General features: G+C 49.2%; 2 protein-coding genes across 2 annotated transcripts in view; one reads left to right on the top strand and one right to left on the bottom strand.

Moving 5' to 3' along the window:
• LOC140207995 (NACHT, LRR and PYD domains-containing protein 3-like) overlaps window positions 1-173 on the top strand; it is a 118,617-nt gene extending 118,444 nt beyond the window's left edge. Inside the window, exon 11 of the mRNA XM_072276527.1 lies at window positions 22-173. Coding sequence (XP_072132628.1) covers window positions 22-109 — 88 coding nt within the window. The 3' untranslated portion in view covers window positions 110-173. The remainder of the gene's footprint in view (window positions 1-21) is intronic.
• LOC140206978 (uncharacterized) overlaps window positions 1-15,652 on the bottom strand; it is a 61,957-nt gene extending 46,305 nt beyond the window's left edge. Inside the window, exons 1-3 of the mRNA XM_072275296.1 lie at window positions 15,605-15,652; window positions 14,424-14,591; window positions 4,822-4,924 (exon numbers count right to left, since the gene is read on the bottom strand). The gene's annotated coding sequence lies outside the window, so the exon portion shown is untranslated. The remainder of the gene's footprint in view (window positions 1-4,821; window positions 4,925-14,423; window positions 14,592-15,604) is intronic.
• Between the last annotated feature and the right edge of the window lie 1,453 nt (window positions 15,653-17,105).

The raw sequence follows: 17,105 nt of genomic DNA, 5'->3' as shown, positions 1-17,105 counted from the left end.
TCATTCTTCCATCTGTTTCAGGCTGTGGGACAATCGGATCAGTTGGACCGGGGAAGAGGAACTGAAGTCTCTGCAGGAACTCAGATCCGGACTGAGTCTGATACTGTGAACATCTGAATGTGTGCACATCCCCACCCACAGTTTGACAGACTCTCCGCCCACCCCCTCCCCCGCGCCTTTAATGGACCGTGACAGATTTAATTCCCAAAGTTTCTGACGCACCCCGTCTCCAGCAGCGCGCACTGTGACGTCAGAGTCAGTTCCAGAGACGTAATTCCACCTCCGGATCAGCGGAACTGCCTCCGATGTATGTTCAGTCCGGAGAGCGCCCCCAAGTGATGCCCTGGGTAATTACACAGGCAGTAAGAGCCCGGAGGCAGTGCTCATGGGACACCAGTCCCGGGATGGGGTAATCCGGGGAGTGAATCCTTTTGCCCACTTTGCTGAGGACGGTACATTCCGCAGTGTGGCCGAAATAATAATGTTAAATTGACAAATACCCACAACCTCAAATTGAAAAACAAACTGTACCTCACATGTCCTTTAGAATTATCCCCATCTGATCTTAAATTCATGGCCCCTTCTACTGGAAATTTCAACCCTGAAGAAAAGATACTGTCTGTCTTGTATATCTGTGCCGCTCATAAACTTAGAAACATCAATCAGATCTACTCTCAGCCTCCTCCGCTCTAGTAAATAAAAACAGTCGCTGTTCGTCTAAACTCCAGTCGTCGCGCATGCTCTCTAATCCAGGTAGCACCCTGGTTAATATTTTCAGCAGCCTCTACAAAGACTCGACATCCTTCCTCTAGTGGGGCCACCAGAGTAAATGCATTACTCTGGGTGCGACCACACTTTGTTAAGCTCTCCACCTTTCTTGTAATACCACGAGCATTTATCTTATTCAGCAGCCTTATGTGCAGCACCTTATCAAATGCCTTCTGAAAATCCAAATAAACAATATCCATTAACTCTCCTTTGTCTGTATTTGCTGTTATTTCCTCAAAAATTGCATCAGGAAAGAGAGATTTCCCTCTCAACCACAATCTCCTGTCTTATCACCATATCCTTTCATGCTCTGACTAATCAAGATTCTGTCAACCTCTGCCTTAAATATAACAGATCACCTGTCCTCCTTAGACATCTGTGGCAAAGAATTTCACATATTCTCCACGTTCTGAGTAAACATATTCCTCCTCATCGTTCTAAGTTGACCTCCTTCAGCCCCCTCTATTAGGAGGCTGTGTTTTCTGGTCTCAGACCTCTTCCATCCACCTCCATATCATGAGAAACATCCTCTCTACATCCACTCTATCAAAGCCGTTCAATATTCGATAGGTTTCATTGAAGATCCCAATCATCCTTTTAAATTCCAGTGATTAGCTTCCCAAAGCACCAAAACCTCCTCCTATGACAAGCCTTTCCATTCCGGAATCATTTTTGGGAATCAGTAAATGAAACAGTGTAACTTGGCAAACACCATGCCTGTTCCCTCAAACTCTCAGGGAGACTCTCTCTGTCTGGTGAGAATCACTGAGCATAGCAGTAAGAGTGTAAATAAGTGGAGAGGACTTTGGAGGTCATTCTTGAGTGGGAGATATTAGTGGCCAGTGTTGGAGTATTTAAGTTAAGGATAACAGAATGACATGGTGGAATAGTGGTTAGCATAAGCTTTAAGATTGTGTTTCAATTCCGGCCACTGTCCGAAAGGAGCCTGCACGCTTTCGCTGTGGGAGCTTCCTCTGGCTGCCCTGGTTTCCTCCCACATTCCAAAGATGCACAGGTAGGGTTACTGAGTTGTGGATATGCTGTGTTGGCACCGAATGCATGGCAACACTTGCGAACTGCCACGGCACCTCTCCAACGCAAACAACGTGTTTCCCTATATGTGTCAATGCACATGTGACAAATACGGCTGCTATAGTCATTGTTTTCTCTGTGGGGGCTAAGGGCACAGGAAATGCATACACTCGCCCGAGTCCCAACTCCCTCTGTCACCTCAGTCTTGTTTGTCACTATTACTCAAAGCTCTCACGTGGCTTCTCACCTGATGTTGTCTCTGTCTCTGATACAGGGAGTCGATCGATCACAGTCTATCAGCTTCCTCTAACACACCGGACATTAGTAAGGCTGTGGGCTCTGACAAATTAAACTTTAATGCACAACGAGTGTTGAAGAGCATCCACGTGATGAACCAAAAAGAGATCAAAAATTGATCACTTCTGGAAGTAAACTTCTTTATATTGAGCCTCAGCAGATGGGCAAGATCTTAAATCAATATTTATCCTGCTTTTTTTTCATTGTAGAGAATGATGCAAAACTTAAAATAGTCAATGCAAATGGTTTTGTGATAGTCTACATCATAGCAGAGGAGGTGCTAAATATCTCAAAATGTATTGAGAAATCTCCAGGCCAACAGCACTGTTGGAATGGAGGGAAATGGGAGAGAACTGGCTGAGATGTATGCATCACTAAAATAGGTGATGTGGAAAACAGTGAACATGGTATCGGGACTTGCAGAGAGATCTTGATCATCTCTTGATGTGATCAAATGAATGGCAGATGGAGTATAATTCAGATTAGTATGTTATTTCATTTCGTCAATAATTGAGAATAGGACTTCCAGGAGGCTGAGGAGGTGATAGATAGGACATAGAGTCACAGGAAAGTATAGCACAGAAACAGGCTGTTCGCCCCATTGAGTCCATGCTGAACCACTTAAAGTGCCCACTGCCATCAACCTGTACTGGGACCATAGCCATCCATACACATACCATCTGTGTACTGATTCGAACTTCTCTTAAACGTTGAATGGAGTTCATATGCACCACTTGTGCTGGCAGCTTATTCCACACGCATGCAACCCTCTGAGTGAAGAAAGTTTCCCTCGTGTTCCCCTGGACATTTTCACCACTCACCATTAACCTAAGACCTCAATTGTAATCTCACCCAGCCTCAGTGAAAGAAGCCTGCCGGTATTTATGCTATCTATACCTCTCATAATGCTGTATACCTGTATCAGGTCTCCTCTCAATCTTCTACGTCCCAAGGAATAAAGTCCTAACCTAGTCAATCTTTCTTTCTAATTTAGATCCTCCAGATCCAGCAACAGCCCTGTAGATTGTCTCCGTACTCTTTCAACCTTGCTGACATCTCTCCTACAGGTCAGGTGATCAAAGTTGCACACAATACTATAAGCCAGGCTTACACAACTTCAACACAACAAGACTTTGATTTATGAAGGCCCATCTGCCGTTGTATTCCCAGATTATTTTGCTCTACCACAATCACCAGTGCTCTATTGTTCACTGTGTGAAACCTACCCTTGTGAGGACTTCAGGGTTACATACCTTCTGCCTGATAGTATCTGTGAAAAGATGGCATGGTCTTGATGTTTGATGATAGACGTTGCCTTCTTGAGTAGCACCTCATGTAGAAACTAGTGACAGTGGGGAGGGGTGTGTCTGTAATGTATTGATCTGAGTCATCCACTCTCCCCAGCTCCTTACATTCCTGAACATTCATACTGCCTTGTACAACTTTATTTTTGGACCATTCTCTCTCAACTCGAGCAATTGTTGTCCACGAAAATCCCAGCACGTCAGCAGTTTTGGAGATGCTCAGACTGCCCCATGTGGCACCAACAATTATTTCACTGTCATACTCTTTGATCACTTTCTTCCCCATTCTGATGTTTGGTCTGAACCTTTTGACCATGTTTGCAGGCACTTTTGCATTGAGTTGCTGACTCAAAATTTGCTGTTTAAATATTTGCATTAACAAGCAGATGTACAGGTCTACCTAATAAAGTGGCAAATGAATATGTGAAAAAACAGGACACTACGAGCATATTGTTTGAACAACATTACAAATGTGAAGAATACAATGTACTGTATATTTTTTGTGAATAAATTTTGCATGTCAAGTTTTAGAAAAAAATCTAAACATAGAAAATTCGAGATGAATATATTACAGAGAGATTGAAGTGTTATTGCGAATAAAATAATATCAAGTGAACATGAAGCTGCAGCAAACAATCAGGAAGGTAAAGGACATTTTGTCATCATTGTGAGGGGTTAGAGTTTAGAGGACTACTATTACACAAAGGAGGATGTGTGACGTCACCTGGAATATTATGTCCAGCCTTGGTACCATTATTTAAACAAAAGTAGAGACCAGCATTGAAGGTTGATGAGAAGAGATCCACTCAGCTGAATCCTGGGATGAGGAGGTTGTCCTTCCCTGAGGAGCTAAAAGCTTTAGACCTGTGCAGTTTGGAATTTAGAGTAATGAGGGGTGATCTTACTGAAATTTGGAAGGTCCAGAGGGAGATAACAGTGTAGATGTTGAGAAGTTCCCAGGGGTGGGTATGACTCAAATAAGGTGGATGTGGTAACAAGTTGTGTGGTCATTTATAAGTGATGTACATTGGTATTTCTTCTCACTGTGTTAAATCCAGAATCTTAAACACTGGGGTTATGGAATGAAATGGATCAATCTGTGAAGGAATGGAGATTTGAGAGCTTTGTGGAGCTGGTTCAGGAGAGGAGGTGAGGCCAGGGACAAATCACCCAGATCGATTTGAGAAGTGGGTCAGGGTTGAGGAGCCCAGTGACCCAGTCAAGCTCCTGATCTGTTGTGTGTTCCCGTGTGGAGGTGCGGGTGTCTCATGATGTACTTCAAGAGCAGAGGGACGCAATGGACAGTGTTGCAGAATTTAAATCACAATAATAGTGACAGGGATGGGACAGCAGTGATAACTCAGTGGAGAGTAAGACCCGAGGAAGTCTTCACCCTCCAGGTCTCAGCTCCACCTCTCACCTCAGCCTGGTTTCCATCTGTTGTTCAGTGTTCCCCTGTGGCTCCTCACCAGATGTTGCCTCTGTCACTGACAAGAGTCCATCACTCTCGGTCTGATACCTTCCTGTAATAGACCCGTCATTAGTAAAATCTGACCAGTGGAACTCTGCCCACCTTAGATGCTCAGGTCCATCTCTCACCCTGAGGGAGTTCACTCAGTCTGGCCTCTTGCTAATGAAATACCCTCCCTCTACCTCAGGACCTCCTTTAATTACCATGATGGACAATGTAGAGGGTGCTTTACTCTGTCTGGTCACGGGAATGTGAGATGGGAGAGTGTGGAGGGAGCTTCACTATATATCTAATTGTGGGAGTGTGCGATGGTATTGTGTAGAGGCAGATTCACTGTGTCTGACAGCGATATTGTGTGATGGGACCTGTAGAAACAGCTTCACTGTGTCTGACCCCAGGATTGTGTGATGGGATATTGTGCAGGGAGCTGTTCTCCTTGTCTAATCCCTAGGAGTGTGTGATTGGACATTGCAGAGGGAGCTTCACTGCGTGTCTGTTTCCGGGCGTGTGTGATGGGACTGTGTAGAAGTAGGAGTTCCCAAACTGGGTCCAGGTACCCTCAGTTAGTAGGAGAGGTCCATGGCAGAGAAAAGCTGGGAACGCAAACACGAGGAAATCTGCAGATGCTGTAATTTCAAGCAACACACAGAAAAGTTGCTGGTGAACGCAGCAGGCGAGACAGCATCTCTAGGAAGAGATACAGTCGACGTTTCGGGCCAAGACGCCTGATATAGGGAGCTTCACTGTCTGAGTGCGGGAGTGTGAACAGAGGGGACTTTACTGTCACTGATGTGGAACCCAGCAGAGGGAGGGAAGACCCAGACACCCACTCACCCACAGAGGGACGGGGACAGGGGTTCAACATCAATTGCCCTGTCTCCTAGTAACCTCTTCCCCTGTCACTGATGTGCAACCCAGCAGAGGGAGGGAAGACCCAGACACCCACTCACCCACAGAGGGACGGGGAGACAGGGGATCAACATCAATTGCTCTGTCTCCCAGTAAACTCTCCCCTGTCACTGATGTGGAACCCAGCAGAAGGAGGGAAGACCCGGACACCCATTCACCCACAGAGGGACGGGGACAGGGGATCAACATCAATTGCCCTGTCTCCCAGTCACCTCTCCCCTCTGCTGAGCTCTGAGATCTCTCCGTCATTGATCGGGGAGTCCCGCCCACCGTGCGATCATCGCGCTCCGCCCTCCGCCCTCACCGTTAGTTCCTGACCGCGCGAGCTCCAATCGCTCTCTAGCATTGGCCCATGGCTCCGCCCACAGCGCGAGTTTTAAACTCGCTCCAGCATTGGTCAATACCCCCGCCCTTAGCGCGAACTCCAATCTCCCTCCACCATTGGTCAATAACACCGCCTACGGCGCGAATTCCAATCGCACTCTACCATTGGTCAATAACCCCGCCTACGGCACGAGCTCCAATCTCTCTCCACCATTGGTCAGTGGCTCCGTACAAGGCGCGAGCTCCAATCGCTCTCCCCCATTGGTCGAGAATTCCTGTCGGTTGCGCGAGCTCCGCTCTGCGCTTTTCATCCATCTGGAAAACTCCGCTCAGTCTGACCGAGTCCGAGCAGCTTCTGAGGTGAGGGAGTGTCCGGTGTTTAGTGAGGGTCTCGGGGGAGGGAGAGAGTCTGAGGTGAGGGAGTGTCCTGTGTTTAGTGAGGGTCTCGGGGGAGGGAGAGAGTCTGAGGTGAGGGAGTGTCCGGTGTTTAGTGAGGGTCTCGGGGGAGGGAGAGAGTCTGAGGTGAGGGAGTGTCCGGTGTTTAGTGAGGGGCTCGCGGTGAGAGAGAGAGTCTGAGGGGAGGGAGTGTCCGGTGTTTAGTGAGGGTCTCGGGGGAGAAAGAGTCTGAGGTGAGGGAGTGTCTGGTGTTTAGTGAGGGTCTCGGGGGAGGGAGAGAGTCTGAGCAGAGGGAGTGTCCGGTGTGTAGTGAGGGTCTCGGGGGGAGGGAGAGAGTCTGAGGTGAGGGAGTATCCAGTGTTTAGTGAGGGTCTCGGGGGAGGGAAAGAGTCTGAGGTGAGGGAGTGTCCGGTGTGTAGTGAGCGTCTCGGGGGAGGGAGAGAGTCTGAGGTGAGGGAGTGTCTGGTGTTCAGTGAGGGTCTCGGGGGAGGGAGAGAGTCTGAGGTGAGGGAGTGTCTGGTGTTTAGTGAGGGTCTCGGGGGAGGGAGAGAGTCTGAGGTGAGGGAGTGTCTGGTGTTTAGTGAGGGTCTCTGGGGAGGGAGAGAGTCTGAGGTGAGGGAGTGTCCGGTGTGTAGTGAGGGTCTCGGGAGAGGGAGAGTGTCTGAGGTGAGGGAGTGTCCGGTGTTTAGTGAGGGTCTCGGGGGAGGGAGAGAGTCTGAGGTGAGGGAGTGTCTGGTGTCTAGTCAGGGTCTCTGGGGAGGGAGAGAGTCTGAGGTGAGGGAGTGTCCGGTGTTTAGTGAGGGTCTCGGGGGAGGGAGAGAGTCTGAGGTGAGGGAGTGTCCGGTGTGTAGTGAGGGTCTCGGGGGAGGGAGAGAGTCTGAGGTGAGGGAGTGTCCGGTGTTTAGTGAGGGTCTCGGGGGAGGGAGAGAGTCTGAGGTGAGGGAGTGTCCGGTGTGTAGTGAGGGTCTCGGGGGAGGGAGAGAGTCTGAGGGGAGGGAGTGACCGGTGTGTAGTGAGGGTCTCAGGGGGGAAGCAGAGAGTCTGAGGTGAGGGAGTGTCCGGTGTTTAGTGAGGGTCTCGGGGGAGGGAGAGAGTCTGAGGTGAGGGAGTGTCCGGTGTGTAGTGAGGGTCTCGGGGGAGGGAGAGAGTCTGAGGTGAGGGAGTGTCCGGTGTTTAGTGAGGGTCTCGGGGGAGGGAGAGAGTCTGAGGTGAGGGAGTGTCCGGTGTTTAGTGAGGGTCTCGGGGGAGGGAGAGGGTCTGAGGTGAGGGAGTGTCCGGTGTGTAGTGAGGGTCTCGGGGGGAGGGAGAATGTCTGAGGTGAGGGAGTGTCCGGTGTTTAGTGAGGGTCTCGGAGGATGGAGAGAGTCTGAGGGGAGGGAGTGTCCGGTGTTTAGTGAGGGTCTCGGGGGAGGGAGAGAGTCTGAGGTGAGGGAGTGTCTGGTGTTTAGTCAGGGTCTCTGGGGAGGGAGAGAGTCTGAGGTGAGGGAGTGTCCGGTGTGTAGTGAGGGTCTCGGGGGAGGGAGAGAGTCTGAGGTGAGGGAGTGTCTGGTGTTTAGTGAGGGTCTCGGGGGAGGGAGAGAGTCTGAGGTGAGGGAGTGTCCGGTGTTTAGTGAGGGTCTCGGGGGAGGGAGAGAGTCTGAGGTGAGGGAGTGTCCGGTGTGTAGTGAGGGTCTCGGGGGAGGGAGAGAGTCTGAGGGGAGGGAGTGTCCGGTGTGTAGTGAGGGTCTCAGGGGGGAAGCAGAGAGTCTGAGGTGAGGGAGTGTCCGGTGTTTAGTGAGGGTCTCGGGGGAGGGAGAGAGTCTGAGGTGAGGGAGTGTCCGGTGTTTAGTGAGGGTCTAGGGGGTGGGAGAGAGTCTGAGGTGAGGGAGTGTCCGGTGTTTAGTGAGGGTATCGGGGGAGGGAGAGAGTCTGAGGTGAGGGAGTGTCCGGTGTTTAGTGAGGGTCTCGGGGGAGGGAGAGGGTCTGAGGTGAGGGAGTGTCCGGTGTGTAGTGAGGGTCTCGGGGGGAGGGAGAATGTCTGAGGTGAGGGAGTGTCCGGTGTTTAGTGAGGGTCTCGGAGGATGGAGAGAGTCTGAGGTGAGGGAGTGTCCGGTGTTTAGTGAGGGTCTCGGGGGAGGGAGAGAGTCTGAGGTGAGGGAGTGTCTGGTGTTTAGTCAGGGTCTCTGGGGAGGGAGAGAGTCTGAGGTGAGGGAGTGTCCGGTGTGTAGTGAGGGTCTCGGGGGAGGGAGAGAGTCTGAGGTGAGGGAGTGTCTGGTGTTTAGTGAGGGTCTCGGGGGAGGGAGAGAGTCTGAGGTGAGGGAGTGTCCGGTGTTTAGTGAGGGTCTCGGGGGAGGGAGAGAGTCTGAGGTGAGGGAGTGTCCGGTGTGTAGTGAGGGTCTCGGGGGAGGGAGAGAGTCTGAGGTGAGGGAGTGTCCGGTGTTTAGTGAGGGTCTAGGGGGTGGGAGAGGGTCTGAGGTGAGGGAGTGTCCGGTGTTTAGTGAGGGTCTCGGGGGAGGGAGAGAGTCTGAGGTGAGGGAGTGTCCGGTGTTTAGTGAGGGTCTCGGGGGAGGGAGAGGGTCTGAGGTGAGGGAGTGTCCGGTGTGTAGTGAGGGTCTCGGGGGGAGGGAGAATGTCTGAGGTGAGGGAGTGTCCGGTGTTTAGTGAGGGTCTCGGAGGATGGAGAGAGTCTGAGGTGAGGGAGTGTCCGGTGTTTAGTGAGGGTCTCGGGGGAGGGAGAGAGTCTGAGGTGAGGGAGTGTCTGGTGTTTAGTCAGGGTCTCTGGGGAGGGAGAGAGTCTGAGGTGAGGGAGTGTCCGGTGTGTAGTGAGGGTCTCGGGGGAGGGAGAGTGTCTGAGGTGAGGGAGTGTCCGGTGCTTAGTGAGGGTCTCGGGGGAGGGAGAGAGTCTGAGGTGAGGGAGTGTCCAGTGTTTAGTGAGGGTCTCGGGGGAGTGAGAGAGTCTGAGGTGAGGGAGTGTCCGGTGTTTAGTGAGGGTCTCGGGGGAGGGAGAGAGTCTGAGGTGAGGGAGTGTCCAGTGTTTAGTGAGGGTCTCGGGGGAGGGAGAGAGTCTGAGATGAGGGAGTGTATATCCTGTTCCTGTGGTGTGTCAGCCTCCGTATTGGTGAGAACAATGTAGATTCGGGTTCCGCATTGTAGAACACCATCGGTTCGCAGACACCCTCTGAAATCCATGCCTTTGGCATCAGCGACTGAATGTGTAAACAATTTTTCCCAGTATTCCTATCCAAATGGATCTACCGCCGATCAACAAGTAAGGATACCCAGTGAATCCCAGTTTGATTGGCAAATTGAGCTTAAAACTGCCTTGCAACAGAAGGCAAAGTTTCATTGTGAAGACTTGCTCTGCGACTAGCCTTTTAAAATATCCTACTTTGGTGGCAAAAACAGGAAAACAGATTATCTGAATGGTGGCCGATTAGGAAAAGGGGAGGTGCAACGAGACCTGGGTGTCATTATACACCAGTCATTGAAAGTGGGCATGCAGGTACAGCAGGCGGTGAAAAAGGCGAATGGTATGCTGGCATTTATAGCAAGAGGATTTGAGTACAGGAGCAGGGAGGTACTACTGCTATTGTTCAAGGCCTTGGTGAGACCGCACCTGGAGTATTGTGTGCAGTTTTGGTCCCCTAATCTGAGGAAAGACATTCTTGCCATAGAGGGAGTACAAAGAAGGTTCACCAGATTGATTCCTGGGATGGCAGGACTTTCATATGATGAAAGACTGGATCGACTAGGCTTATACTCGTTGGAATTTAGAAGATTGAGGGGGGATCTTATTGAAACGTATAAAATCCTAAAAGGATTGGATAGGCTCGATGCAGGAAGATTGTTCCCGATGTTGGGGAAGTCCAGAACGAGGGGTCACAGTTTGAGGATAAAGGAAAAGACTTTTAGGACCGAGATGAGGAAAAACTTCTTCACACAGAGAGTGGTGAATCTGTGGAATTCTCTGCCACAGGAAACAGTTGAGGCCAGTTCATTGGCTATATTTAAGAGGAAGTTAGATATGGCCCTTGTGGCTAAAGGGATCAGGGGGTATGGAGGGAAGGCTGGTACAGGGTTCTGAGTTGGATAATCAGCCATGATCATACTGAATGGCGGTGCAGGCTTGAAGGGCCGAATGGCCTACTCCTGCAACTATTTTCTATGACTACGGGGTCCTCTGGGAACATGGGGATTCCTGACTGCCTCTGACCACCCCATTAGTAATGCCACCTTTGTAAACAACTTACTCACCGCTCTACAGCTACCTTGAGTTTTGTCTATTATTAAATGTGCGGCCTACACCCGCATATCCGACCGGGTCACTACAGGCAATGTTTTAGCGGATAAGACAGCCAAAAGTGCGGTCGAACCCTTGGTAGTTGTAGTTCCCTCGGTTTCCTTCAAGCAACCTTCCGTGACTTAAGCAGAATGGATTTGCTAGACATGCGGGAGGTACGTACTTTTCAGGGGGATGCCTCTGAGGAGGAACGCAAACTGCGTCCCAGATGGGGTGCCAGAAAGACCCCGATATAGGTTTTTGGATCACCCCAGTGGGACAGGTTTGTGTTCCTGCACAGTTTTTACCAATATTGTACACATCCCGAAAAGGAGGGAATGGTTGGTAACCTGTACCCTGTACACCGGGTATGTCTCCCTTGACAGGTGAACCTTTTTCACGTCTACAAGTTGATTTTATTGAATTGCCTAGAGTGCATTGCTATAGATACTGCATAGTTATTATAGACTTGTTTAATAGATGGATTGAAGCTGTTCCAACTACCAGTAATGCTGCTATGACTGTTGTGAAGGTATTATTACAGGAAATAATTCCCAAGTACGGCCTGCCAGAGATGCTGAGCTCTGACAATGGCCCACACTTAGTGGCGAAAGTAAACAAAGGGGTCTGTAACAAACTAGCTATCAAGCAACAATTCCACTGTGTACACCACCCACAGGCTGCTGGCATAGTGGAGAGAACCAAAGGCAAGGAAATTGGCCGAACTAACAGCAGAGACTGGACTCACTTGGTTGAAGGTCCCACCGTCACCCCTATTCCACATGAGGGTTACCCCACAGGGAAAACAGGGTTGTCACCAGCTGAAATCATTTATGGACGGTCCATGAGGACACCCTAGGGACCAAGACCTTGTCTACCATTGCTCCCAGAAAGTCTACCAGCAAAATTGGATATGCATACCCTAGGGGAAGAGATGGGGAAATACATATGCCAACGAACCAAAATTCTCCAAGCATTACATTCACAGGTATGACATGCTTACAAGGAAGAGAACTACCCCGCAGAGAGGAGTGACTATCCCACCATAGAACCTGGGAATTTTGTCCTGATCAAGAACTGGGATCGAGGGAAACTCAGACCTCGGTGGAGAGGACCATATCAGGAGTTACTGACCACTCCCACGGCTGTGAAACTGAAGGGGCAATCTCGGTGGATACATCGAACAGACAACAAACCTGTTACTGAAGGAACTGAGTAGAAGGACTCTCTCGACTAAAGGAAAATGTATTGGTTGATAGTGGTGTTCGTGTTTATGTCTTTGAGAGGGCTCACCCCAGCATCCGGGGGCCCCATGTTAACACCTTTCTGTCACACCTATGCCAAACAGGTGGAACTAGGGGCCTGCTGGGTTTGTGCCGAAATTCCCCAGCATGGTAAAACTATGGTTCCAATGTCAGTAATGTTACATGCTTAAGGAGATCTGTGTTTTTTGTGAGAATGCGGTAATGGTCTTTTGGAGGTCACCTGATGTGATTTTCCCGCCGATGTGAGGTCAGGTGATGACATGTGCCCCGTGACGAAATAAGGGTTGACTCAGGTGACGCAGTTGGTTTTTGAGTTTGTGGATTTCCAGGTAGAACGTGTTGTGCCTCCGTTTCTGTTACGTGTTTGTTTTTGTGACGCAGTTTCATTTTTAAAACAGAAGGTGTGTTCTCTTACAAGATATTGTATTTGAGCTGGGAATTTGTGGCTGGAAGTGCCAATTTACTCAATTCTGACAGTTTTGAAGGAAGAGTGAAGAATTCATCTAAGTGAAGGATCGAGAGAAGTCGACATCGGTTGGCAGTTTAATAAAGGATCGACCTTATTGAGTCTTCGTTGGAGAGAACCTGCATTGAGATAACTCTTGCAATAGCGCAATGAGTTCATGCACAAACGCTCTCTCTCTCTAAAAGGAATTTGAGGTCAGTCGATTTAAACTGTTTATTTTTGGCATCGGGAATCCTGTGGACAGAACCGGCAGTAAAGGTGCGTCGGTGAAGAAATCGTTCTCCAGAGAAGTCTCTCCCAATTGAATGTGTAAAACTGTTGGACTTTCGAAGTTATCGCTTTAAGAACTGTACCTGACTGTATCGCTTTAAGAACTGTTTTCAGCATTTAACACTTTAAGAACCAGAGTCGAGTGGCGAGCTGGTGAACAACTGCGTACCTGTTAACCTCCAGTTAAAGTTTTCCTTTGTTTTTACCTCCTTATCGTTTATACGTGTTTAATAAATGTTTGGTTGTTTTTATAAAACCTGTCTCGGTAAATATTCATTGTTGCCGGTTACGCAACAGTAATCCCACTGAACCAGAGTGAGGAACTCTCAGCCTGAGCTTTCTCAAATAACACCCAGGGAAGTGAGGTGAGGAACTGTGGCCCAGTCAGAGATAACTGTGGCTGTCAGTGTTCTGAGGGATGGTATCTCTCAAACAGAACTTCCTGTACTGGGAAACATGCATCCTGGCCATACTTGCAGGTGCCCAGCAGCGGAGAAGCTGAGACTGAGCGATTTTGGATGATCGCTTTTCTCTCCTACGGAGTAGCCAGGAATTCACGAGAGATAATCAATTTGGCTACAGCACTTGAGGAGCTGGCCACAATACTGCAGGGGCCCTGACAGAATCACAGGCCCAAGTAACAGAAATATCCACTGAAATGATTGCAATCCGGCAAACAATCCCACAGAATCGTATGGCTTCAGATTTTATCCTGGCTGAGAAAGGGGGAACCTGTGCTATTATTGACACAGAATGCTGCACCTATATCCCTGATGACTCTACTAACATTACATCCCTCTCCGAGCACACTGCCAAGGAGATTGACAGCATCAAGAAAGTAGGGCAGGATTTACACGGGTTCACCAAAGGGTCGAAATGGTGGTCTTCGAAGGCCTGTTCAGTAATATGTGGGGCATTATATTGCATTATGGCCGAATAGTTGTACATATGATTGTTATCATTACCGTTGTTGCTTTCTCTGTAAAAAATTACTGCTTTGTAGATCAAGTAATAATCAAAAGGAGGGAATGATAAAGTATGTAAAAGGGTTAACACTTCGTTAAACAATAGCAGCCTGCTTTTCTGAAAGAAACTGCTGATGATCAACAGATGTGCTAAGCCATGCTGAGCCATATTTCTTCTTGAGGGTCACTAGCTAGGGTTTCAGGATGCTTATCTCCCTGTGCACTCATGCATAGAGATAGGACAGCTTCAGTCTGTTCCGTGTGTGTAAGCCATTATGACTATTCTGTAATTTGTCTTTAGGGGCTGTCATGTAGTAAATAACTTTGGCTCCAGCCTGTCTTGTGTGGCGGGTATCTGGACGGATATATCTGTGGTGTAAGGGAAATTGTTCGTCAGTTAGTGGATTGGGCGGGAACAGTCATAGACTGAGTAAGCCCCGGGTGCTTGGAATAAAGAGTTTGTACTTAAACGGTCTCTGAGTGACTTTATCTGGATTCGACTTCCACAGAATAGGAGTGGTTTTAAAGGGCTGGGCTGCTGGAAGCACATTACCAGACCTGGAGTGATTGCAGCTGGGTCTGACAGAGGCATAACTGGCTCTTCTGGGCACATTCAGTCTCACCCCAACTGCTTCCTACCTTCTCTTGTACAGATATGTAATGTCTAAAGGACTAGTGTTTGAGTAAATAAGACTCACCAAACTTTCTCCTGACGGAATCACTGGAATCTCCGAGTCAGATGAGTTCTCTCCAGTTGATGCTCTCAATCCTCGGGCTGGTTCACTTGTTGCTGTTCCCTCGTCTTCAGTCGTGGTTTGCTTCCATTTGGGGTTTTTCTTCCAATAAATCTCTCACTGCAGGTCTAACTTTAACATGAAAGGTAATGAAGCACATTAACAATAAAAAGGAGAACCAAACATATCTGCTTCATGTTTCTAAGAACAAAACTCACTGAAATTTAAACGTTGAAGGCAAATATAATCATCTCAGTGAACAATCTTTTATTGTCCCTCACACGTCACAAAACGATATGGAATAAGAAGGAGCCATCAGTCAGTCATGGTAAGACATAAGACACAGGAACAGAATTAGGTGATTCGATCCATCTGGTCTGCCCCATCACTCAACCATAGCTGAGTTTTATTCCAACACCATATTCCTGCCTTCCTCCTGTAACCCTGAAGCTACTTAGCAATCATGAACATATTAATTTCTGTCATAAATATACCCAAATGGCAGCTTCAATCAATCTCTGCGGCAACAAGTTCCACAGATCAGACATATTTTCCCCAAATTTTTTTTCTCATCTGAGTTTTTAAGGGAAGCATCTTTATTCTGAGACTCTACTGTGAGATTACAGACTCTCTATCTAATGGAAACATCCTCTCCATGTCCACTGTATCCAGGCTTTTCAGCATTCGGTGAGTTTACTTAACCATACATCCCCCCCCCACCACCCCCAATATCCCTCTGAACTCCATTGAGCACAGGTCCAGAACCATCAAATGCTCCTCATACATAAAGCTGATCATTGCTGAAATGCCGAGGGGTGATTGGTAAGTTCGTGGCCTAAGGTGGAAGGCGCCAATTTTAGAAAACCTAGCATTTTTCAATTATCTGAAACAGAAATACCACAAAAGTTATTAACTCCAAACTTTCAGCATAGTCACTCAAAGAGTTGAACTACACGTGCATGTAACGAGAGCTGTATAACTTTAGGCCTTCTAACTTAGGCCACGAACTTATCAATCGCCCCTCTTACAGCTCCGGCACCTAAAAAAATTGCCACTGCACCCCTGCTCCGGCCGTCCGGTAGAATAGTGCTCCTTTCTCAATGCCCTAACCCAGATTTACACAACCATGAGGAAATCTTACTCACCGCCGCCCGAACGGCACACACCGGCAACTGCGCATGCGTTTAGCGGGAGGTTCTCCGCAGCACCTCCGGTGGCCGGAGGTCTGCTCATCCCACCAGTTGCCGGAGGTCCATGCAGCGCCACCAGTGGCCGGAGGTCCATGCAGCGCCACCGGTGGCCGGAGGTCCATGCAGCGCCACCGGTGGCCGGAGGTCCATGCAGCGCCACCAGTCGCCGGAGGTCCCTGCAGCGCCACCGGTGGCCGGAGATCATTCAGACAGACCTCCTCCGGCAGGCACTGCATAAGGAGGGCATTAAAGTGGGGGAAGCGTTTCCCTGACCAAAGTTGGGATCCCCGGCATCCCCGGTAAATGGAAGCAAACCTGTCAAAAAACTCGGGACCGTCCTCGTCTTTCCGAGGTTTACAATTCAATACTCTGATGAGATCCATTGGTTGGGACAAGGCCCTTCTCAGGGTGTCTCCAATGCGTTGGATCTGGTCCGGGCCCTGGGGGAAAGCGGCACTAAAAGCCGCCCAATCTGCATGGCCCCCTTGGCCCTAACGCCATTTCTCCTGTTCCACAGGATTAAGGGCCATGTAACAGAGGCAATAAAGGTCCTCGGGAGCAGCCTGATAGATTCGGATTACGCGTAGTAGGTGATCTATGAACCCTTCGGGATCGGTCTTTTTGTCGGGGGCCCCTTGCATTATCATGGCCATTTCCCGAGGCTTCCAAGGAGTGTATACCTCAATAGTTGGTCCCTGATTATGCTGGCCTGCCTGGGGATTAGGCACAGTCCTAAATGGGAACTGTCGGGTCACGGAGGCCAGTCATTCTCGGACTCATGATCAAAATTAGAGTTGGGGTCTGGATCATCAGGGTCCTGGGGATCTTGGGTGGGACCATGGCCCAACAGTCCGTCAGTTGGGCGAGCCACCGCGTTGCGCTTCGGCTGGGGCTTTGGGACTGGAAGCTGTGTGGTCCGCCAGTGAGTTCGGGTAGCAATATAGTCCGAAAATTGTGGGGTACCTGATCCACCATCAGTGATAGTCCTGGGAAGTACGGAGGATGCCGGGACGGGGGCCGTCACGGGGGCTGATGTGGGGGTAGGAGAATAGGGGGTGGTTTCGAGACCTGACCTGAAGGATTTGGTAAACCAGGTGGGGGAGGGAGTGGGATTCCTGCAGGGGGCTGAAGGAACTGTTACATCCTCATTGTCGGTTTCTTCGACGGTGTCAAATAAAATCAGCAGTCCTGACATATCCAAAGGTGCATCTTTCCCGGTTGATTTAATTTGTTGTTTATCAAATAATTCACATAAGGCCTTTAAAACCACATATGGTCGGACCTGGCCCTGATCATCGGTAATAGGGATGTTTCGTTTTTTGGCATTTTCTTCCCAGGATGTCTGTCTGGAACGCTCATTTAATCTGTCCGCTACTTTTACCCACATTGTAATCAAATCTTTCCATTATTGAGAGCAATTTTGCTTCTAGACTTCAGTCTCTGTTTTTTTGCATTT

Source organism: Mobula birostris, chromosome 13 (genome assembly GCF_030028105.1).
Source record: "Mobula birostris isolate sMobBir1 chromosome 13, sMobBir1.hap1, whole genome shotgun sequence".
Lineage (NCBI taxonomy): Eukaryota > Metazoa > Chordata > Chondrichthyes > Myliobatiformes > Myliobatidae > Mobula > Mobula birostris.
The sequence above is the reverse complement of the archived record's forward strand: the minus strand, read 5'-3'. Positions and strand labels throughout refer to the sequence as shown.